Below are 25,231 nucleotides of genomic sequence, written 5' to 3' on the forward strand. Positions count from 1 at the left end.
GGGTGCAACAGGCCAACCATTTCCCAACCGCAGCCATCATCATTCCTAATATTTGCCTGATCCCTCCCGTTGCTATTTCGAGATCTATCCGGCAGATCAGAGATCAGGCCAGTGGGTGATTATTCATCTGAACCTGCTCCACCTGAGTTACAAAGATGTGTTACAGATGATGGCTGGCACACTGTTACAGATGATTCCAATTATATCAAGGCTCTGCTATGCAGAGAAAATTTTAAAAGGAGTATTAAGGGTCACAGAGCTACAGCCCCGTGATACAAAGCCAAGGGCAAGACCTGTATGTGCTCAGTCTCAGCCCTACTCCTACACAGCACCTGGCCCAACTCAGCTGTCTTTTCCAACATAAATGATTCTGTAATTCTGTGACTAAACAGGCTCAGGTCTTGACAAAAATCTTCCTCTCTTCTTCTAATTGCATTTGCTTGTGAAGGAACAAAATGGCCCAAGACATCAGGCTTTATGCCTGAACATTTCAGAGGCATAAAAACTGCCGCAGATAAATTTTGCACGAGTCTGTGGTTCTCAGCCTCAGGGTACAGCACGAAGTAGAGGCTAGGAAAAAATACTAAAGGCATTTTATAAAATCATTTTCCTGTTAAAAACACACATGAAAACGTCAGACTTCTGTATTTCTGTGAGTCTGTCTTCCAGCAAATGCTTTACTTACACCCAGCTTCTTCAGCATGACCCTTGAATGCAGAATAACTTGGCAGACACGTGCCAGATGAAAAGCACCTTGAACCAATCCAACTCAAACACAGAATGGCTCCCCCAGGTCCTCCCAATCCCTTAGGGGATGAACATTGTTTGCCCACAGACTGGTTGACCCAAAACCCGTGCCAGGTCACCAGCTCACCACCACCACGGATGGATCAGCACTCCCAACAGGCACTGCCAAAATTACGGAGACAGATGCCACTGCAGCCCGGAGGAAAGGCAGGGATGTGCCTCCTGATCCACTCTCAGGCCCCTTTATCCCTACAAACCCAGGACAGGCAGGTGAGGAACCAACCCACTGCCTCATGGGTGCTGTGAGCACCACAAGAGGGGTGCTGCACACAGGAACTGACAGGGGGTTGTGCAGGAAACCCCACCAGCCCCCAAGAGTTTTCTCCCACTTCCTTACCCGCTCCCAGAATCCGGGATCTTGCTCCTTTCTCAGCTCCCGCTTATGCACAGGCTTTAGTGGCTTTGGGAGCAGCAAGATGGCTTTATTCAAACCTCAGCAGGTTAACCCAAAAGAACAGGAACTGAACCCACCTGCCAAATAGGCTGCTAGAGGAAGGAGCCCTTGATTCTCAGCAGTCAGGGGCTTTCATCTTTACTAAAGCCCAGAAAGTCCAGAGAGTTGTGAGAGGAATGGAATGAGGAGAACTCTCTGGCCTGATTCTCTTAAGTCTTTGCTTCCCCCTCCCAGTGTTTCCCCCATGTGGGCACAGAGGGGGATTCCTGGGAGCAGCCCTCAACTATATTACCAGCCCTCAACTACGCATTATCAGACATGAAGAGGATGAAAAAAATAACACAGATAGTTTATTGTCAAACTGAATCAAAGCATGAAAAAAAAAATAAAATCACAAGGTTACACTGTAAAGAAATTTGGTTTTCATCACAAAAGCTCATTAAAATCAGACAAAAGAAAACAACCCATTGTCAAGCCAGCAACTCCTCCGAGCCTCCGAGTGCAACATTTATTGAGACGCCGGGAATTCTGAGGTGGTGACATCGCAGTTTGTAGGGACAAAACGATCCACCCTCGTTATCTGGGAGAACAGAGGTTCTGTGGGGGGGTGACGTGTTTCTGGCTGAGCGGTGACTCCTCCGTCCGCCTTCAAGCAGCAGCAGCAGCCTCGTCCTTGCTGGAGTCCAGCCCGAGACGATGGCCAAGGCTGGCGGGTGCCAGCTGCTCTGCCTGCCTTTGTCCAGCATTTTCCTGCAATTTCCATCCTGATCAAGCGTGTTTACATCCCTGAATCAAAGGGCTGTTGCAAAATTAAAGGCTGTCGGGTGCGCACACAAGAGCGGTGGGAGCTACGACGGGTCCACCGAGGACACGGACACAGGGCCTCCCAAATCCAGTTTGCTGCTGATCCAAGCAATGACCAAGTCTAACCCTTTTAACTGCTTTTGAATCTGGGAAGGTGTGTAACTGCAGGTGCAGAGACCTGCCCTGCAGAGTCAAACCCATCTGTGCGTGTCCTATGCTTCAGAGATGCCTAGTGAAGTGGGGTCAGGCAATTACGGACAACCCCGCTCCTCAGCACAGCCCCTTCCCAACACCACCCTCCTGGGAAGCTTCCCAAGTCTGAGCCTGCCAACCTGTCCAAACCAATGCATTACCTACAGATCATTTATTCACCAGTAGCTGCAGCAGAACCAGAGCAGTCCAAGGGAGCTCTGCCTGGTCTCCTGCCAGCGTAGCTGGGCTGAGGGGGAGTCTGGATGGCGAGGGTCGCTTGCCAGGAAAACTGCTGGAGACTGCAGGATCCCCTGGAGCGCAGCCCACCTGGAAGAGGCCCTTCCCCCAACCCTGCAGGGGATTTCAGAGTGGTTGGCTCTCCTTCTGAGTCAAAAACACAATGAAATGGGGGGAAAAACATGGGAGGGTTTTTAGTGTTTAAGTATGTAGGCCATGGTGTGCTCGGTTTTAATCAGCCAGGACAGGACAACAAGGATCTTTCTCACCGCTATAAATGAGCTGTTTTATGAATTTTGAGACACTTGTTTTACTGAGTGGAAAAAAAAGAAAGGCATCTTTATCCTAAGTAGCAGCTAAGGAGACTGGTACAACTAAAAAACAATCCCCAAAATAACCCCCTCCCCCCTAAAACAAACCTAAAATAAAATTTTTAAAAATCAACCCCCTGACTCACCAGTACAAAGTAAAGGCAGTCTAGTCATTCCAACTGATCACAGGACTAACTAAAAAATAATTTTAATTGAAAAACTAGTGTGCTATCTTGAGCCAGCTGCTTATTCCAACAGGCCTGAGGTTTTCTGCTCATAAAGCATCAATAATATGTGCCTTTTCCTAGAAAGGAAGGCTCTGCCTAAGTCTTATTGTGTCAGATAAAAAGTCCCAAAATAGATTTTCCAACCAAATAAAGTGTTTTATTCAGATATTCATGTGGATATGGCAGTGATGTTAAGAACAGCTATTCAAGTAGCTGAAGTAAGCCCTTCAAAAGAAGTCACACAGCTTTGAGACTTGAACAAATTATTGTATGATCTCATCCGAGAGATCTAAATAGCTGGAACATCTGTAAGAGTCGCCACCAATTTATTTAGCAGAGTTCATCAGTAGTTCATCAGCTCTGTTTGCACAAGCAGGTGCCAGGGCAGGCACTGAGGAGTCCTGCACACGACTTAAAAAGAGGAGAGGGGGAAGAGGATTGGACAGAGATGGATGATTTTATGATTTAACACGGATGTGCATCAGCAGGAATAAAGTCCCTGACAAATTAGGGTAGTGCCTTTTACTGAAGAAGTGCAGAATATTTCTTTTTCCCAGAGAAGTATTACATGCACAAGTAACTATATTGTTAAAATTTTTTATTTGTGACAGTAAAGAAACCATTCAATACCTGATTGACAACACTTCTCTCTCCTGCAAACACTCATATGGTATCTGTAGTGTTTCTCAAGTATTGCTGGATTGTTCATTGCATCAAAGTGTAAACAGCTCCATCATAAGGAAAAAAAAAAAAAGAAGGAAAAAAGAAAGAAAGAAACATTTCCATTGCTTACTCCTCTGTTAAGGAGTTCCCAGTAGACCTTTAACAAGGAAATAAAAGAGAGTCAGCTGGGATTTTACAATTCCATGTGAAACAGAAAACTGACAGCTGGTTTTGCATAGTTACCCAGAGATTCTGAAGCAATTGCCCCACGCCAGTCTCACCTGCCCCCTCCTCGCCCCACAAAGGCAAAACATCACAGCACCTTGGAAATCAGAGGCACAAACTTGTTTCTGTTTTACAAATAGGGCTGTGCGGTACTGTGGTTTATTAGGTTAAAAACAACCTGTAAAACAGAGGATTTACGTCTCCAGAACTTGTAATACCTACTATATATTTTTTTTTTTTTTTTCTCTTTTTGGATACACTGAAATTTCAAAAGCTGCAACATCAGCACACACCGGTGTCATTTAGATACTTTATTGTCCCCAACCAGTCTAATCAAAATCATGCTGTAAGAAAGTGATTTGCGAACACCGACAACCAAAACGTCTCCAGGTGTTGAGCTTCTTCCACGTAGAACTTCGCTGTTTAATAAAGGTCCAAAGGGCAAAACAAAGAGACAAATTACTCTTCCAAAGCCACCTAAATGAACACAGCAATATTGTACATTTTGCTACCACCTCCCATTCCGAGCCTGCCGCGCTTCCTGGTGGTTGTTAACAAGGACTCTGCGCACAGCCCTGGTTTACAAATGGCAATTTAATCGTTAACACCTCAGCTGAATTTATAGGATCTAAGGCAATCCTGCCTTACAGCTTAATTCAAAAAATACCTATACAGGCAAAAGAACCGTTTTTAACCCGACATAAAAAGGACAACAGAACTTCAGGCCAGGCAGCATCTCTTTAGCTGAACAGGATGGCCAACTGGAAAAAGACTTTTTAGTTAACTTCTATAATATCCAGGAATAAAATTGAAACCCAGGGTTTACAACAGCCCTGGTGACCTGCATGCACTAACTGCACTTCAAAAAATATGCAAAAGAGATTTAGGAAACAAGTATTTTTTTTTTTTCTTTCCTATTTTTAGTTTTTAAACTCTTGTATTTAAAATACAATCAAATACCCGTATTGCAAATTTTACAGACATTCCATTATCTGACTTTATGGACAGAACTATATTGCTTTGTTACAATCTAGAAACTAAATATAGAGCGTATGTGTATCCACGCAAACTCCACACTTGAAATTTCAAGTACGATGATAAGTGTCAAAATAACCAACTAGGACAGTCTGATCCCTCTGGCCAAATCTGAATAACACAGGGGAGTCCAAACTTGATTGCAGAGCACTCCAAGTGGGTTAAAAAATAAAAATAAAAAAAATTACTGAAATCTTACAGAAAATACTCTTAATACTAAGAGATCAAAGCTGTGGCTAAGTTTTTTGCCTTTGTCACAAAATGTTATTTTAATGCTGTACTAAAACTAACTTATTTTAATAAGTTGGTTTTGTTTTTGTTTTTTTTTTTTAAATTTTTTAAATTTGTGGGTTTTAAGAGCCAAAATAATACAGTTTAAGTACGGCTGTACAGAACACCATCAGAACCCTTCCTCCAGAAGCTGGTGCAGAAGTTCAGTTGCCCCTTCTATGTGGATTTTTGGAACAATACAAGACACTTTTTTTAATAGTCAACATTCATTCACAGTCTTAAGGCAACTGGTTCATGAAATCGCTGCTTTCAGAGATGCAAACGGATGCCATGGTTTGTCTCACGTACAACAGGTCACCACAGTGGGTTATTTATTGTCTGTTTGGTCTAACGCTTGCGAGAAAAGTCTTTGAGTTTTGTGTTTTGTTTTTTTTTTTCAGCCATTCCTCTCATACCTGCACGACTAACTACAACCTGAATACTTCCCTGCAAAACTGCATTTGAAGCCCAAGAAGCAGCCACAAAACGCAGTTGAAAATACTGCTCAGAGAACAACTTCTTTTTTTTTTTTTTTTTTTTTTTGGCAGCTTACGGTTTTCGTTACTCTGATAGTCAAATACAAAAATTAAACAATCTTAAACCGAAAAGTGAACGTTAATGGACTAACCAGAATCCATACGTCTCTCTTTTTCTTTTTTTTTTTTGTCTTTTCCTTTTTTTTTTTTTTTTTAAACAAAGTAGGCTTTTTTTGTTGGGTTTTTTGTTTGTTTTTCAGATTTTAGGTTTGACAGTTTCGTCTTTTGTTGTGGCACAGAATTGTACAGTACTAAGGTAATGCCAGCTGGTTAAGAAACAAAACGGTGATGCCGTACAGACTCACACAGAGTGTGATGGGACTGCCTCCAAACACCCCTGGGAGCAGCCCCAGCTGGAGCACAGCTGCTCACTTTTACACTGTACCTACAACCTACTCACTGCCTGCCCTTCTGGGAACGTTGTTAAGCTGCTTCACCAATGGTTTTAGACGAGGATCACGAGCCGAGTCCATCGCCAAAAAAAGTTGGTTTTGTCTTTTTTTTTTTTCTTTTTTTTCCCCCCCCAAGTCTTCAAGACTTTTCGAGAGAAATAGAAAAGGCAAAGGGGGATCTACAATTCAGAATTTAGCACGAGGCTAATTAGAAGCACCAAATAGTCCATTTAGTCTTCTCTGATGACAGCCAAACGCAGCTGCACTTTTTATGTTGGCAGATTTCTGGGGTGGAGGATAATTAAAAGGTGACACTGGAAAGGGGGAGAAAAAGTAAAAAAGAAAAGGTGTGCCTTTTTCTTCAAAGGCTTAAAATATTTAAAAGTTATTCAATTGAAAAAGCACCTCTGACACTGCAGAAGATGCTGAGCAGGTTCTCAGACTCAAGAGATCAATCTAACTCAACTCCAGAGCCAGAGGAGAGATTTTAGTCTAGGCTAGTAACTTGTGCCCTTCTAGCAAAGCTTGATACACCTCCCAGTCTGTACCTTACAGCCTGGGAGAAAAAGAAATACAAATCAGAGATGTGAGCAAAATGCTTTTTTTGCATTTTTATATACCAAAGAGAGGAGAAGGTTTCATCCCAATTGAAAAAAAAAAAAAAAATTAAAAAAATATATCCTTTACAGGTCACCTTTAACTGAGCTCTCTGGTATTTCAGATACCATTGGATTAATCCATGGGGGTGGGTTATGAAGCCTGCATTTTATTTATTGCCCAAGTTTGCAGCTTACAGAAAATGTTCCATAGCACAGGCACAGTGGCAAAAACAGTATAACAGCCGATGGTCAAACTCCATTTGGTGAGTATACAGTAGCAGCAATTAAAAGAAAAAAAAAAGAACTCCAAACAGCTCAACACAGATCCAGCTTACCCAGACGGGTTTTTTTTTTTAGAGAAAAGAACCTTAAACTAATAAATAGAGCTCCTCCTCCTCGCTCTCCCAAGGTAATGGTTTTCCAAAAATCGAGAGGCAATGGCAGTTGTGCGTAAGCGGAGACAACAGAACTTCATCTGTCTACAAGAGAAGGTGCTTTAGGTCTATCAGCCACCTTGTTTCCTCAATTCCACCATTCCCTAACGCTCAAACAACTGCAGATATGTTCCAAACCGCGCCCAAAATCATCATCAGCGAAACAACCAGGTAATGAACCCAACTCACCCCTCCCACGAAACGCCTGAACCTTCCGAGCGTGACAAAATGTAATGCAACTTAAATGTCGTCGTGGAGACAGGAACCCAGCATCCTGGTTTCAACTTTTTTCCTCTGTTATATATTACAGTGCTCTATAAAATTTTTTTCCTTTTTCCTTTTTAAAGCATTTAGACAATACAAGACTAAAAGATGTCTGGAAATACGTCTTATACAAAAATGAATTTTTTTATCTTTAAAATAACATTCAAAAAGGCACTTCATTCTGTAAGAAAAAATTCAGAGTCAGGTCAACTGCTCTAAGCAGGGGGGTAAAATTGTCTGCATAGTGGGAGGGGAAGAAAGGGAGAGAAATTCAACTGCTGAAATACAAGCTTCTTTTTTTTTTTTTTGGCATGTTTTAAGAAAAGCTGATCCAGTAAAAGATGTCCATTTATGAAATTAATTAAAAGAGTCCCATTTAAAATAGCTTCTTTTTTTTTTTTTTTTTCCTTTAAAAAAGTAGTCTGAACACATGACCTTAGGAGTCAGGCTTCTGAAGGCTTAAGAGCATCACTCATGATTGTCCTTCGTGTCCAATGTAACAGGAAGATCAAGAGTAGCACTTCTGACAGGGGTGACCTCCCCAAAGCTTACATTTGAAAGAGCTGAAAAAGATGGAGACAGCCTCTAGCAACTGCAATCTAGTAGCAGAAGTCAGTCAAAGTTAAGGGCTACCTGTTGCAGAGTTTATGAAGCATACTGTAAACTTCTTCCTCTTTGCTTAGTCCTTCAAAGAAAGGAATAAGATCTAGCAGCTCTGTGTCTGTCATGTCATCAAACCAGGACTGCACAGGCACCTGAAACAAAGCAACCAACAAACACTGAGAGGGTTTCATCATGTGAAGGGGGCACGTGAGTTTTGCCTGTGTGGGTGTCCTGTAACAATCATCATCATCATCATCATCATCATCATCATCATCATCATCACAATAAGGCAAATTGCTAATCATTACCATTCAGGTGGAGCACCAGGTTCAAGCCCATGTTTTCTTGTGCCCAACATCAACCCCAAAGCCAACTGCAGGACAGGTGACCTTCACCTGCACGTCCAGGTCACCTACGTGACCCCACACTGGGCAGCTCGACTTGCTCTGCCCCTCCTTAACATTCCAGAACAGACTGGAAGGAAGACACAGGTTATAGAGCTGCACTGACAATTTATTTACAGGCAAATCCTTTTTTTTTTTTTTCCCCTCTAAGAATTATCAGTGTGAGTCACCAGACACAGGAATGCAGCAACAACCCTTTCTGGCATGAGGTTTGGAGGAAATATTTAACAGCGAGTACAGAACAGAGCTCAGATTAAAATATTAGACCTCGAGAACAGGTTCAGAAAATAATGCAAGTAAAACCCTTCTTAAATATGTGGGCTGGCTGTGGGGAAGGAGTTCTGTGTATCTTCACTATGGAAGTACACTGAGGTCTTTGAAAGACTATCTTGGATCTCGTTACAAGCTCTGGTTTCTGCAGAGACTCGAATATCAGTTTGCTAGCAGCACTTTTCTATACATGATTAAACCACTCTGACAAGGCCCTTCACTTCATCTCCCAAATTTCTACAGCTCATTATTTTCTTGGCACTGATTTCTGAGATACCAAACGACGATCTGGATCAGGTTTTTAATTTTAACCATGAACATAAATTTAGAGCTTCAGCTCCTGGTTATTATAAATGGCAACTTCAAACCACGTGTGGCACCAGCTAGAAAAATGTTTTCACCACATCACTTGAGGCATCACAGTTTCAGGATCTGAACTTAAAAGCTGCCTGCTGCAAGATAAACAGCTCATGTTAAAAAAAAAAAAGGAAAAGATATTCCAGAGAGGCAGGACCATGGAAAACAAGTGCCCTTGATAAAAAATTTCCTACGCTAATTTTAACAGTTCACAAAGAAGACAGCCTAAAAACATCAAAGAAAGCACTGCACAGCCTGGTTGTTTAAAAGTCAGTAGATGTAAGGGATTTCCAGCTTCTATCCTGGCAGCTAAAAAGCAGCTGTGAGCATCTGTACTGACTGCAGCAATGCAGGGAGCAAGTGTCAGGCCATTCCATCAGAGCTTCTGGAGTCACCAAACACAGTGAAAATGCACATTGCTCCTAATTACTCCCCCCTGAACTACTACTGCTGCCTGTCTTTTATCCTTGTTCCTAAAAACTTGATGAACTTGTTGGCTAACATTTCTAATTATGAAGGGAGTTATCACGAAAACACTTGAAGGAGAAGCAAAACACAACAGGATCTTGATTTTTTTTTTCCTTTCCCTTACCCACAAACACAGATTTCAGACAGCAACCAGTAAAGCGTTCATTCTCTTGTCTAATGAAGTATTTTCATTCCCACAATGCATAAAAAGAGGAGTACAAGAAGTTGTTCAGGCAAACCATCCTATCTGTGATCACCACTGCAAAGAACAAAAGCTGTGCTGCAGGGCAGTTTTGTTTTTCAGAGCTAAGTTAGTTACTCAGGTTCCACACCACCTGGTATTTCTCAAAACTGTTGGACTTCATGCCACAAGCTGAAGCTGAAAGCCCATGAGCATTCACGGCTATGACACGCTGTCAAGATCAGTTTGCCCACGTCCTTCACCACTTGGCAGTGAATCCCAGAACCTACTACCTGCAGCCTAAGAAAATACAGACACTAATACAAGCCAGGGCTCTGAGAGGTTATTTTCTGAAATCAGAAAGTCTGGGCAAGGAACAGAAAGATAAAGTCACGCTCGAGTACTTCGAATACTTACTGCATTTTCAGGATGGAAGATGTAAGATGCAGGAGAATTATCTACTATAATAACTTTACTCAGCTCACGTCCCAGTCGACTCAGATCCTTCACATAATTTCCTCGGTGGAAAACACAGGATTCTCTAAAGAGCCTTGCCCTGAACACACCCCAGCGATCCAGTAAGTCGGCCACTGGGTCTGCATACTTAAAAATAGAAGCCAGAAACATGGAGTTAGCAGCATACAGATAAGGCTGGTTCACAGAGCCAGGCAAAGGAGGGACACGAAATAATTTCAGGCAAAATGCCCTTTCTCCGTTTTCTTCCCTGCTCCTTGTTAATTAACTTACTCGCCTGCAAACCTGAAGTGATTAATAAAGAGATAATGCAAAAGTAGGACAATTATCTTTCTGTAGAAGGCTAACTTGCACTCTAATGTTTTCTGTGATTTACTGATTAGGTTTTATTCTTAGGGCCAACTTACAGTTACTGTAAGAGTTTTCTAGGGGCTGATGGATCCAGAGATCTCAACTAACATTACTGTAAAACCAGTCAGTGCTAACAGAAAATCTACAGGAAGCATTTCCACAGCTGATTTGTTTCCATTTGCCTCTAAATATAAACTGCAAGGAACACACATCTGAGCCTGATGTGGCTTTTCCAAGTGATGCCCTTGGAGTGACTGGGTCAGTAAGACTCTAAATGTTACCAAATTGCATAACTGGGCCACAGAGGATCAGACAAAAGATGTTATTAAGAAAAACACCACAATACTAGGGAAATTCTTATTTTATACATCAGATGACACTTTAGGTGAGGCACAGCTTAGAATCCAACAATTGATGTAAACTGACCAAGGAAAAGCATCCAAATAAACCCAAACATGAATAACCACATACTTGAAAGAGGCAGTTATAACTTATTATTGCAGGGTAGGAGTTACCATTTTGCTGTATTTTTTTTTCTGCATTTAAAGTGAGAAACAAAATTGATGTTGAAATCAATCATCTTCTGACTATGAAAAATTAACAGACACCTAACTTCAGTATGAAATTGTTGCAGTATTTAGGATTATTACAACACAACTGAACAGAACATGGTAAAGAGAATTCAGGGAAGAATCCTCTGGCAGGAAGGCATTATAGATCAGTGTCCTGTCCCGTTCTACCATCACTAGGTTGGACTAAAAGCTTGCCATGCTAGAGCATTATTGAGAAATAACCAATATAACTTTACAAACAAGACACCACAAATACAATACACTGAAAGTGAGGAATTTAAGAGCAGTCCACTACTGTAACATCTACCACAAAACTACCTACGAACTACTACTGCTACTGCAGACCAGAGGGCACAAAATACTCCTGCTGACGTTTCAGGCTTTGCAAAAAACGTCTCGTTTTCCATCTCCAGATTTGCAATTGCACCTTGACAGAACCAAAAAAAAAAAAACCAAACAACAACAAACTGTGTTCCCAATTTTCAGGAAATTTCTGAGTCACCGGTCGACCGTGTGGATGGCGTTTAATTCGGTGGGTTTTATTTCATGCCCAGCTTTAAAGTGCCGCTTTTTACTCGCACGCTATTTGTTCTAATTTCTCACTATAACCATGGTAACTTGTGAGCCTTTCATATTGGCATCGTGAGCAATGCATGGAGGCTACATTATGAGACGAGCCCATATGTGATGGTGTTACCATGGAAACAACTTACCCACACACTAGCAGACAAAGTACACACTGTCAGACAAAGAAGCAGAAAAGAAGGGGAAAAATTAAGATAGTACCAACTGTGGAAGTAATTATCCATAGAAAACCCAACCAAAAAGTCCACTGACCAGCACTGAAAAGGTTAATGAGAGGAGGAGAGGAACAAACCTTGGCTAGACTGGCTGTGAAGAGTACACATTCAAAGAGCTCTCCCATCCTCTGAAGAAACTCATCCACATGTGGTCGTTTCAAAACATAAACCTGGAATGATAATGACATTTAGGTCAGATGGTGCTCAAGGAAAACTAAAAACAAAACAAATCCAAACCAAACCACTCCTGCAATCCTAATACTTGAACAAACAAAAGTTAACAGGGAAGCGGTTTCAAACGAGATGCTGGAAACAAAAAAAGAAGTGCACAAGATAGAAGTAGAGATCCAATAATGAGAGATTGGCACGCACAGGCTGCCAAGCCCCATGCTGATTATGCCATTGCAAGCACTGTGCATCATCTGGAGTGATGCTTCTGGAAAAACCTCATTAAAGGCAAAGAGAGACAGGAGGGCTTCTCGAGGAACGAGGATTCGCATCTCTCAACCAAACCCATTTTGGTGCTGGTGCCTTCGGTGCTGAAGAGCTTTACAGAGGGAATAAATTTGATGAAGACTCTGTGATGACAGGAATTGCACAACAGGGAGCTGTTCTCTCTCTGTGGCTAAATCTTTCATCTTTTAAATTCCAGGTGCTAAGTACCATATCTCACTATGGAGTGTTATCAGTCATCCAGCTCTGCAGGGAGCTTTGTTCACCCAAAACCCTTCCCAGCACCACGCAGAATGCCTAAAAATGCTGTTTTCAAAACAAAGTCTGCAGCATCTTCCACGAGGAGCTTGCCCTGAAGATGGCAAATACTCAAGATCTCTCTCCTCCTGAGCATCCTGCTCTCAGCAATGCTGTGCTGCCTTTTTGCACTGACATCCACACAGGCAGCCTGGCTGCCTACTGTCAACAACCCGATTAACAGATATTAGGGCCTCCCTGCCTCTCCTTTCAGAGCAAGCAAGATGATTTTGCATTCACAGAAAATACCAAGATAAGATAACTGCTGCTCAGAAAGCCTGGAAGTAGCTCACAACACACTGGGAAGCTGAAGAGGGGAGTCTGCTTAAAAAATATTTATCTATCTTGTTTGCAGTTAGATTAGAAGTTTGAGAGAAAACACTGGCAGCATCTTATCTCCTTTGTTTGGCAAATAATCCTCAATACTGGAAATTTCAAGTGGAGAAGTCTGGCGCAGAACTGACTGAAATTTCAGGAATTTCCTTCTCTGATATGTAAAACTCGATTAACTTTATGTGTTTTACTAGCTTCATGTTAATAAGAGGTAAAAAAATAGGGGTACCCAGAGAAAAGGCCTGAAGGACAAAAAAATACAGAAATGGCAGCTTGAACTGGAGTGTAACAATTAAAGCCTTCAGCAAAAGGAAAAAAAAGTGTGTAATTGGAAACTGAAAACCTCAATCTGAAAGCAAAGTTCTATTAACAACATACACGATGGAGCTGCACCTTAATGACTAAAGCAGAATGTTAATTACTCTTCCACTTTATGTAGCATACATATCATACCATGAAGCCCTGACCTTCTCTAAACTATTTCTGGCCTCATAAATATTTCATTCAAACTTGGATACAGATAACAATTTATAATCCATATATATATATATATATTTTAAACAACCACAGCAGCACCTCACCCATCAAATAAATGTGACATTTTATGAATTAAAGACAGTTAACAGATGCACTTCAACACCACTCTCTCCAGATAATTACAGCAATGTTTCCTGTATTCCACCAGGCATAAACCAAGTAATTTCCTCCCCTATAATAATGCAATTAATTTTTCATTAATTCTTACTACATGAAGTTGTTCTCTAGTATTTCCTCTCTAAATTCTATCTTTGAACTTTTTTAAAGACACAGATAAAAAGATAGCTGCAGGCCCCCTGCTTTTGGGTACCCAGAACTATTCAGCTCCCCAGCTGCAAGAGGAAAGATAGCAGGGTCCAAGTTACTCCATAATAATGAAGGTTTTAATTCCTTAGCCTTAAATTATATTTTTGAGGGCACAAGAGAGGCACCCCAGAGTCTTAACTAGATAGTTAGTGCTGGAATTTAACATGAATTTCCCTTCTAAAGCCCAGTGTTTTCAGCCACAGCAGAAGAAGTCTCCTCTTTGCTCTCCATCCCTATCTATGCCCGTGCTGGCAAACTATTTCCACTTGGAATGTAATTACAAACTCCCTGCCAAGGATATGAACTTTGCTGCTTGCAACATAACCCACCTCCTCCATAAGGAGAGCACACAGTAAATCAACCCTGGAGCTGCAGCCCAAGAGCTCCCAAACCACAGGCTTGTGCTGTATTTGCAGGCAAGTCCTTGCAGAAAGTGCTCTTCTGGCTATCTGCAGGTCTCCTAACGCTGCACCTCCTCAGTGTTTAGCTGTAAATACACAGCATTTTAATTGTGTTGTCCCCCAACTGCAGTTTAGATCTCCTGCTCCACCACAGGGCACCCACGACCTCCACTAGTTGAGTTTCTTGCTGTTTTGCCTTAAATCTTCCCTGCTGGGATCTGGCCAACAGATTTGCTTCTCATGTTAAATGCCTCATCAATAATAAATGTCATCTCTTAGGATGAAGTCTCAATAAACTTTCTGTTTAATTATTTCCCTCTGTAAAAGGCTTTAATTCCTTCACTCCCCCCCCCCTTTTTTTTTTTAACAACACTGATTTTCTTTTCTTTGGCAGAACAACATATCTTAATACTTTGGATAGTTATTCTCCTTCAAGTTTTCTTTGGGAAGTCCTACTTAGCCCCTGGAAGCAACTCCAAGTGTACTGGTATCCTGGGCTACAAAATCTCTTTGGTTTACTTCACATAAAAAGCTTTCTTCAGCTGACAGTGCAGCTCTTTTCTCCTCTTCCTCCTCATTTGGAATTTTTTCCCCCTTTACTTTGTTAGTGGCTGGACTTGAATCTCAATGCTGCCTGGTTATTTGTGGCTTGGCTTTTTCCTCTGTTGCCTGATGGCTTCAGTTGAAGTCTCTAGACTAACTGGCTCCTGGCATTTTTCTGAGATTTATATACTGTCTTTAGGGCATTTAAAAAAAAACCTCCATTTTTTTGGTGTATTGCACGTTAACTAATTTCTTCCTTATCACAGCAAGAATTTGGAGGAATACAGTCTTTTTTTTATTACTTAAAATGAACCCTACTCTTAACATGTTAAGCACAAATCAGGCACTAGGCATGTTTTCACAGGATTGTTACAGCTGCTAATGGCAGAACCCAAGTAATTATCTTTAATTGTTTCCAAGCATTTTGTATTTCCATACAAATTTTCTATACCTCAAAGCAGTCTCAACCTAGAGAGACTCAGTACTTGTGAAACCAGAAGAGAAACCCAGCTCAACTGAATGGGACACGAAGAATTGCCTTTCAAAACCTGCTTTACAATAACAAAACCTTCAAGTGATGACCAAAAAATCCGCCCAAGACAACCCCAACTCCCGTGGCCTCCCGTTCCGTGGGCTGGTGCATCTTCTGAGCAGAAAATAACACACGTCCTCGAGCCTCCTCGTGGTGGGTCTCCCAGTTTGTGGCTGTCTCCCAGTGCAAGTAACCAAGAATAGGCCAGTTAGAATGGATACAGCCTATCCTGGATTACTTGAACAGGGCCACAGCCCTCCGTAAGGAAATCCATGGATTTTGTGCTTTACAGAAAGGAAGTTTGTTATTCAAACAGCATTTCCCCCCCCCACCACCATTAAACAACATTTTGTACGTTACATTCAAAGTACAAAGGCAAAATGCTTCTTTAGCTTTCAACAACTAAAATAAACAATTATTAATGGAATTAAAAAACCAAACACTGAAAACTAGTTCTGCTCAACAAATTAGGAATGAAATTCCAAGTAAGACCAAATCAAACTCCTCCTGGCTGCCTCCTTTTACAGCGAGGCACAAAGGCACTGTAAGGTTGAACATCTTTCCCCAGCCACTACTTTCACCCTCAACAAGACTCCTCTCAGTTGCAACACATTTCACTGAGATTCCTGCAGTTTATTCCTCATAATTTGGTGGAGTGGGAGACCAGCTCTGGTTTCTTTTTATCCAGAGAACCAGAGTGAAATGAGAGAGCCAGCCAGAGAGGGTCAGCTCACATCAGAACTGCCCTGCTGTGTCCGTGCCACCATTCCCAGCACAAAGCCTGGGATCCTTCTCCTGGAATTCCAGCTGCCCTCAGGTGGGCACAGTCTCTGCAGGCATCTGGAGGCCCACAACACAAAGAAAGGGAGGCATTTTTACACATGATTTATTTCCTTCTAAAAATCAAATGACAAATCCTTCCTAAAGATATGGTAATTCAAGCTAGAGTAAGAAAGATGGGAGAGGGAAAAGGGGTGTTCAGAAAAGCTATTTTTTAATCTAGGAGGCTCGTTTACCCAAGTACCCTTTAGGATGATGAATTATCCTTCCTATACAAAAAAAAAGAGTTTCTCTGACCTTTGGATTATAAATTATGTAAGGGAAAGCAAACTCCCCAAACTGAAGACAGCATTTTTTTGAATACCTCTGTTGAACAGCAAAAAAATACAGTATTTACCATGAAAAAACTTGTCAGATATGTAAAGCTCAAAACTCGAAATTTCAAGTGCACAGCAACTGAATTTGCCACAACTTGTATTTCTGGTGTATGAGATCCGAACAATCTCATATTATTTTGAATTTCTCTCTGAACGGGCACTCCTGAAATGGTTGTTTCCCTGTTTTAGTTTTCCTTGGGGTTTTGTCTAAGGCAGAGTTCAAGAACAGCAATAATCTGTCAGACCATCTCGTGCCTGATAAGGTACCAGGCCCACTGGTAAAGCAGGTAGGGATATGCACTGTGGACAGGATGGTTCCACAACATTTCACATATCCCACGGTGTTTTACACAGCTGGAAGTATTTCCCCAAGGTCAATGATTAATCTTTTGAGTATATGAACTGCTTAAGAAAATGGACAAGCACTACACAGATGACAAATTCTGAGAAGTAACAAAAATTGCTCGTGTTTATTATGCTCTAAGGGACTGAAGAATTACAGGTTTGAAGCAGGAACAGGTTGTCAAAGCTCCACAGGCTGTGTTAATGCACATCAGGCTCAGCCAGAATACCCCTTTTTGCCCTTTAATTTATCACAGTGCAAAAAGAAAAAAAAAAAAAGATTCCTGAATGACAGGACGTTACTTTGCCTACAGAGATGTTACAAACACAGACTTGGCTTATTCTGTGTGCCATCAAAATTACCTTTATTTCAAGAATCACAAATTCCTTACAGTTAACTTCATTTTGACAACCCAAATGTGATTGAGGTATTTACCTATTTTAGAGATTAACAACTGGATGTTTTAAGAGATTAAAAACTGGAAATACAAAGGGATTAAGCAATTTCCTTGAAAATTATGCAGGAAGTCTCCAGCAAAGCACATTTAGAGACTCATTTCACTTGATCTCCTCTGTCAAGGAGAAGGAGATGCACAAATCCACTCCCTTTGGCCAGCTGTGGGTTTCTTGTTTGTTTAGTTTTGTTTAGGGGCTTTTTTGCTGCTGTTTTCTCTTTTCCCCCACATGCAGTCACCTCAAGTGCCAAACTGCATCGTGTTTGGTGAAGGATCTCAGAGTTTGCAGCAGGGAATGGAAAAGCAACTGGCTTTTGAAGTGCCTGACTGTAAAGCCCAGATAGTCTTTTATTGAGATTTGTTTCAAAATGTAAATATACCACCTTGACAAGCTAAGCGATGAGAACTCTGAGCCACTCAAAAATTCACTTTCAAAAGCATTCTACAAAGTTTTAGGAGAGAAAAATGTCTGTTTTACCAGCACCAAACACAACTAAAGCCCACATCAAACCAGGATTGACAGTATCACAGATCTCCCAAAACATCACTTAGTGTTTTAAGCATCAGCTCTGGTGAACATTACAGGTGTAAGTAACCCAGATATTGAGTTTTTCTACATAAAACAGGCACAGTGTAAAAACTGTCAAAGCAGCTATTACTTTAAAGCACATTTCAGTTCACTGACTGATATTTAGTAATTATTTTAAGAGTGACAATTACAATAATGGTTTTCATAACAGGAACTGAAACGAAACTATGAACTTTATGATCTATCAATTAGTCCAAGATTGAAATACAAAACTCTCTGCTCAAGTAAAAACAATCCATATAAACCCCTCCAGCATTTCAACAATTAAAGTACTTAAAAATCTCCATTAAATCACATCCAGGGAAGATTTGCAACTCAATGACTGCATTATCTGTAACCTACAACACCCAGCACAGAAAATGCTTCAAACAATTTGCAAGGTTCTTGTAACAGAAAGGCTCAACTTCAAATTAACCTGTTTAACTCATCTCCAGCAAGAACTTCGACGCCTGCCTGAAGAGGAAAATTTATGGCACGGTAATTTCTTTCATTCAGGGGTTTCAGAAATGACTACTGATTAAAGATCAAGCTAAAATACATGAAGGGGATTGATTTTCAAATTGTGGGTGTTTTGCATTTACTGAAAGCCATTTCTCAGAGCCATAAGTGAAGTTCTTAAAGAGTAAGACATAAAAATTAAGTCTCCTTGCAATTTTGTCCAGACCTTTTAAAATATGCTGAAGTACATTAAAAAAACTCCTATCAGAGGAACTTTTATTACTTACAGGAATAAAAGGGGACAGAAATTAAACACAGACTGCCACTAAAACCTGAGGAATGCCTGTTCTTCCTTAATACCTTTGTAAAGTTTGGTCCATATGAGCTACCAACAGACATTAACAAGGCAACTTACGTCCTGTTTGTCTTGGAATGAAAGGGAAATGCAGTATTCAAGTAGCTTTTTCTGGGTCTACTCATGTTTGAAACCCCCTTCTTAGACCACCTGCTGTTTGAAAATGTTTTAAAATTGACAAAGAATCCAGGATTGAAGCCTTGAGAGAGAGATTCTGCCTGATCAAACAGGGATGCCTTTCTGCATGGTACATCCCAGAATACACAGTTTCCGTGTTTTACAGAAGTTACTGAAAGCAAAGCAGCAAATGGAGGAAGAGAACACTCTGGGACACTCAGGACATGAAGCTGAAGGAGCAACAGCACTTACCTGATGTATGGTTCCATCGATTTCGACAGGAACGATGAAATCGGCATTGCTAATTGGCTGGAAAGAATGACAAGGAAATAACCAACATTAAAAACGCGATCATTGGAGGGACAACTTCAGAGCTGTAGAAGGGAAGAGCCCCTACTTCTCAGGACCAAGTTAATGAGCACTACTGACTGTACAGATTCACTCTGTGTGTGCTCTTCACACACACGAGTCAGAAGCCTCACAGTTGTATTCCTGGATGCTGCACTTCCCTCTTCTCTCATATTTTTGAGCTTCATCCAACACAATACACTCCACTGCCTGAATAACCTCCTCTACCACTGAGTGTGTTTACCAGGAAAACATCTATTTGGATAAACCCTTCCATCAAGTCTGTGTGGATACTTGAGAATCAAGGAAATGAGCTATGTGCTTCACATATTCTATTCTGGGTCATCAAGTAGTAATTAATTAAATGTAAAGACAGTGGTAAAAGTAATACCTAATGGTTATATTTGAATATAACAAGCCTCAAGTTGTATAGCTAACTGATTCTCAAGATGCCATACTTGAAGAACCAATAGCAATCAATTTAATCATGTAAAATTGCATTTTAATTCCAAAGGGAGGAGCAGACACATTCTGCCCAAGTCCTTGAATCCACTTTTCTAGCCTGTCGATCACCACTTATTTCTAAAGACTTGCTGTGAGAAACTGCTGGTCAAGTAAAACTGCTTTGGAAAGCAGGAAAGTGGCCTTGTAGGCAGTTTAAGAGCACATAATAATCTAATCTTGGCTAGACAGCAGTGGTAGTTGGGAACACACTGCTAACAATGTTTACCGGTTCAAATGGACACCCAGCTTGGCAGAAGCCTTGGGTACAGCTCATGCTTTATGTCCACGATAAAAAAGTAGCCATGTAAACATGCCTGGCTGAAGCTTCTAAGTCATTCCATCATCTGCAGCTTGGAAATGGCTGAGACAGAGCTGCCAAATACAGTTTTAACACGACTGATTAACAGACAATATGCTCCATGGAAAAGAGCCTGGAACGAGGGCTGGGAGCAGTCTGGTAACCGGTGTTACTAAGCTAAGGCTGGAAAACATCTTCACTCAGCTCCACTACACTCGTACAGACTTTCCCACCTGGTTTTCTGGATCAGACTGATCTCAGGAACCACCAAGAAGATGCCCTTGAAGAATCTGTGAGACTAGAAACAGACTTCAGACCCATTCAGGGGGGCAAGGGGGTGCCAAGAAAGCGGAGAAGCAGCCAAGGTAAAGAGCAGATCACACACTGGTGAGCCTCAACAGGTGCTCTGTGAAAAATGGTGGGAAAAGAGAATCCTGCAGCACGAACCTGACAGCACCACTTTGACCCCATTCCCTGGAGAAACGAGATTCTAACTGCACTGTGAGGAAACCTTCCTACGAGGAGAGCCAAATGACCGCAGGAATTTCTACGGAGGGCAACACCCTCTCTCAGGAGCAAAGTAATGAGGAAGATGGTTTGATCCGACACCTGGAAGTGCTGGGTCAGAGGGCAAAGGAGGGGCTACATGGAATCTACTCATCCTGACCAACCAGTATTGGCAACCAGACTTCCAGAGCAGATGATGCTGGAAAACTCCACCCTGCCATGACCCCTGTGCGAGTATGACCTGAAGAATTCCTCAAATACACACAGTTCAGTCCAGATTATTTCTTTTTAGCTGACACTGAGCAATTTCCCCTTTCTGCTTTGGGAAAAGACAGAGGGGAGGCTTCCATCTGTTCCCTAAATGGAGCCCCTCAGACAGACAGGGTACTCTGCAGCATCTCCAACAGCCCCAGAAAAAGTACACAAAAATGTTCTCAAGCTTCACCTTAAAAAGAAACCCAAATGAACTGTCAATAAGCCTCAGCCACCAGTTTTCCAGCGGGTGCCAGCTCCCTGCAGACTTTGAAGAGGCTTGCACACACTTGAAGAATTTATATATGCATGACTCCCTTAAGCAAGACAAATACTCTGCAGCAGCAGAAAAAGAAGAGGTCACTGCAAGCTACTGAGGTTTTGAAATCCACTGATAAAACTACAGCTTTTACAAAACTTAATCTTAGCAGGAGCTACACCAACCAGATGCCAGAGAAAAAGCACATTCTGCCTAAACAACTTCATTTTTTTCCCTAACAAATAAAGCTCACCCTTAGACTTTGTAACACTGACCAAACTACTCTCAACTATATATTTGCCTCCTCCACTTAAATTTCAGGTACTGTGTTGTTTTCTTGTTGGCACAAGTGATAAGGGAAGAAGGCAGCACGGGCTGGGGTTCTGTGCTTTGTCACGGTGGGGAGAGAGGAGGGAAGTCTGCAACAATCTGCTGGATGGAGGGTTCTGGGGTTGGGCACGGGAAGCAAGTACGTGGGAACCACAGAGACAGAGCCTGAAAGGAGACAATGTATTTCCACTGAAAATCTTCAGTTAGAACTGTTTCTATTTAATAAAAAAAGTCAGCATTTTAAATGTCTCTGAAAGTGTTTCACAGCCAGTTTTGAATAGGGCTGCATTCCAGACTTGTATGTGGTTTAATGCATTTTACACAAAACCATGTTTACATCTCCTTGATTTAAAAATTTATTATTTTCGTTTCTATTATTGTTTTTATGATGGGAACGATAACTATCCTGTCTATGTATTCCTTTTTTACTCTTGCCAAGGAACCCCAAACTTTATTCCTTTTAATATGCACCTAACATGAAAGCCTAGTACCTCCTTAAAGCTTCACAAAGATGCAGGGGCATAAAACAGATGAGAATTACCCTCCTTCAGATGTTGCTGCTTTCATAAAAAGCACTTTAAATATTCTGCCTCTCTGGTTGTGTTAAAAAAAAACATGTAATCTGCATTTGAAATATGAAGCCTATTTCATAACAGAATTACGAATTCCAAAGTATCAGGTGTTTTAAATAAACCCCTTTTTTGTACTAAAATTCACAAATTTATGTATGCTTTTCCAGCTTTTAAGTTGGGGACCTGCTTGGTTCGAGCAGACATGTTTTAATGGAAGAAAACCCCATCAAAAATAGCCCCCAAAACCCCACGAACTAAAAGAAATTGCAGAAGTAACCTGATTAATCAGGCAGAGCAGGGTGCACAGAGGTGTTCAAACCCCAGCTCTGCTGGAACATATTATTTTTGATGATAATTAATGGTCTTGATTCAGCTAAAGCATTTCTCTTTCTGAAACAAAACCCAAGCAGCACCACTGGACAGTGCCAGCCACTCCAACACTTGGTTTTCTCTTACACACCCCCATCACAGGGTTTTATATTAAGACAACACCACTGTAGGCAGAAGATTAACACTACAGAAACTCCAACACCTGCCTAACACTACTGACCTCACTCAAAAAAGGAACAGTTTTCTTCTCCTAACACGAAAAATTATTCAGTGCTCATCATTAAGTAGAATAACATTTTCATTTTTTTAAAATATGTATTTAATATCATTCAAATGCCCATCAAACATCCTTTGAATGTTACCCACGGCATTCAGAAACCAAACCTGTATTTCTACCTTTCAGACAACGCTAAGCCTAATACTTCATTATTATTATTATTATATAAATTTAGATTTTTTAAATTCAGCTTTCCCTCCCTAACTTTTGATTTTTGGTAAAATAGGAAAGCATGGTGGTTCCTCCCTCCCCAGTCCAGCTCTGTTTCTCATCTCCCTGAAAAACTCCCCAGTGCAAACTCAGTCTGGGTACAGAAGACAAATCTGGCACTGAGGCTGAGGGGTTCCTGTGCACCACCATAAACTGTTATATACCACCAGGCACCATAAAGACAGGGAAAAATCTTAATTTTAGTTCAAGGCAGAGGAGTATTTGTTCTAATATCTCCATATAAGGTTTTCTTTAAGCCAACAAAGACAGGCTGTTGCCAAACTCTAACCACAGCATGAATTACAGTTTGCATTTTAAATGCTGGCAACTAACTAGTGAAGGATTAAGAAGTGGTGTTCAAGTTAGCAGTGAAAAATGGAGTGCAACAACTAGAAGAATATAATAAAGGTTTTTTATAAAACTGTAGTTTGTCAGTAGTAAGGTAACTATTAATTGTTATGAATTCTCCAATCAATGTATAAAACCAGCAGATGCTTTATTGTGTATTAGATCTGCCAATCAGAAATGCTGCCAGTACAGATTATTTTTATTTCTGAAGTCTCCTAATTTCAGCCCTAAATACCTCCACTTCCACCACATGCTGAAGGGTTATAGAAGTTGCTTCTCAAAAGTGACTGACTCAATAGCAACAACTAAATGGTATTTGTTTTCCTGCTCTGAAAACTAAATACTAAAACTGTATTTTCAAAGCAACAAATTGTGTATCTGTTGAAATACAGGTTCTTGTTGAAGTACTTGAAGCCATGAAGTCAATACCTATTCCAGGCCTTGTTGCAGCCAATGTGACTGTCTCAGAGGCAAAAAATAAAAAAACAATATGTGTGTTCCTCCCCTTACAGCTAAATTAGGATGAATAATCATAGGAGTAGCAATGAGAACTCCCAGGCATCCTGGGAGAGCCTGTAAGACGAGTTCAAGTGTTAAGAGGCTTAACAGTTCCTGCAGCATTCACTGACAGATTAAAGCTGCAAGAGATCACTTTTGAATTTACTTACCTTAAATGAACTGTGCACTAAAGTTTCATCTAAATCAATGACCACACACTTCTTCCCATAGTCTGATGCTGTCAGTTCTGGCAGGAGGTATTTAGCTGGTGGCTAAAAACACAAAGAAAAGAGGAAGACAACAACAACAAAAAAGTAAAACCTCTATCCAAGGGGCACTCTTCTGTCAACATTACTATTCTAGCAATTACTGGGAGCTGGAATACATGACTCGAAATTCAATGCTTTTCTGGGATCATCTCAAGTACACACATGGAAATCAATGGCTCATGCAATTGCAATACCCATACAGAAATTTTTTTATATTATTTTTAAATGAGAGACTTGTTTGGAAGTCTCCAAAGCACTGGAAATGAAAGTGGTAAAACATCATCACTAGCTAAGAAAACCCAGGGAAAAGTAAGACATTTGATACAACAACATCTTTTTGCAGTGACCCCTTTGCCTAATGCCTGGTTTTGGTTGCTGTTGTTATCCTATTTCCAGCAATGCCATTTCCAGCCATATCAGGCTGATGGGCATTTACACAAATTGTTATTTCTGTCTGCCACAAAAGGTGCTAAAGTGGAAGAATCCATCCTGAAGGAAGACAGCATTATTAATTTTATCTTCCAGGACATGTCTTCACTTTCATTTTCACCACATGTGAGGGCACTGACCAAATTTCATGTGGATTATGCTCCCAGCCAAGGCATTAAAACTGGAGCAAAGAACCTAAACTAGGCTCTTGTACAGCATGCTGCCCTTACTGAAAAATGGTGCCAATTCCTTGAATTGACAATTTTTCTGAAAGCAATGCAGACAATCTCATATTCTTTGGACTGCTCATTTCCCACTTTAACGCCCCAGTCTGCAATAAAATCACAGTTACTTTAGGTTTTAGTACTGGATACTCCCTGAAACAACAGAAATGGGAGAGAACCCTTCCATCTGGAGCTGAAACACTGCTGCCACTCAAAGAGGGGGTCTTTTCGATGAAGGAAAAGGATCAGCTTTATGGAAAATTGTCAACAGGGAGAAGCTCGAGGCTGAGAGAGTAAATTAATTTAGAACTGGGTGCAGAACTCTAACTTCATTCTTCTGCCATCTTTTTATCTGCTCATGCAATGTAAGGATGCATCTATCATGGGTTTTGTTCCTTTCAACAGCCCTTTGGGGAGGTGCTGGCAGAGATCTGAGGCCACCCCTGTACAGGTGACACACACAGGTGAGTCAGAGACCTCCAAACACCCTCCGGCTGCCAGGACAGATTATCAACCACTGACTGAATTCAGAGCTTGTCTCAAGTTGATAGATAACTGGCCAACGATGCCTAATAAGTTCTTGTTTAAATGAAGCACCTAACAAATGAGATTCTGGACTTAAATAAGTGTTTTTAGCTAAAACAGAAGTTCTCAGGGCATTTTTAGGCGCGCTCACCGCAACTGATTTACTTCCTTACAATTAACAACGACAAACAGTTCCTTCAGCTACCAAAGCCACTTGTCTCAATGCATTTTCTCTCAGCAAAAATCTAACCACCACCTTCTAGAAAAAAAACAACTTCTGCCTAATGCCTGTAATGGATCCAATCCATCACAGTCACCCAGCTGGA

The 25,231-nt window shown here is 41.1% G+C and overlaps 1 protein-coding gene across 3 annotated transcripts in view; it reads right to left on the reverse strand.

Moving 5' to 3' along the window:
• Positions 1 to 1,529: 1,529 nt before the first annotated feature.
• CTDSPL (CTD small phosphatase like) overlaps positions 1,530 to 25,231 on the reverse strand; it is an 82,516-nt gene continuing 58,814 nt past the window's right edge. For all 3 annotated transcript variants that reach the window (XM_050320831.1, XM_050320853.1, XM_050320842.1), the window contains 5 exons: positions 23,629 to 23,730; positions 18,978 to 19,034; positions 11,948 to 12,040; positions 10,091 to 10,276; positions 1,530 to 8,145 (listed from right to left, as the gene is read on the reverse strand). In XM_050320831.1, the coding sequence (XP_050176788.1) occupies positions 8,020 to 8,145; positions 10,091 to 10,276; positions 11,948 to 12,040; positions 18,978 to 19,034; positions 23,629 to 23,730 (564 nt within the window). In that variant the 3' untranslated portion in view covers positions 1,530 to 8,019. The remainder of the gene's footprint in view (positions 8,146 to 10,090; positions 10,277 to 11,947; positions 12,041 to 18,977; positions 19,035 to 23,628; positions 23,731 to 25,231) is intronic.

The sequence above is a fragment of the Myiozetetes cayanensis genome, unplaced genomic scaffold, assembly GCF_022539395.1.
Source record: "Myiozetetes cayanensis isolate MyiCay16 unplaced genomic scaffold, myiCay2020 scf1, whole genome shotgun sequence".
NCBI classification, from domain to species: Eukaryota; Metazoa; Chordata; class Aves; order Passeriformes; family Tyrannidae; genus Myiozetetes; species Myiozetetes cayanensis.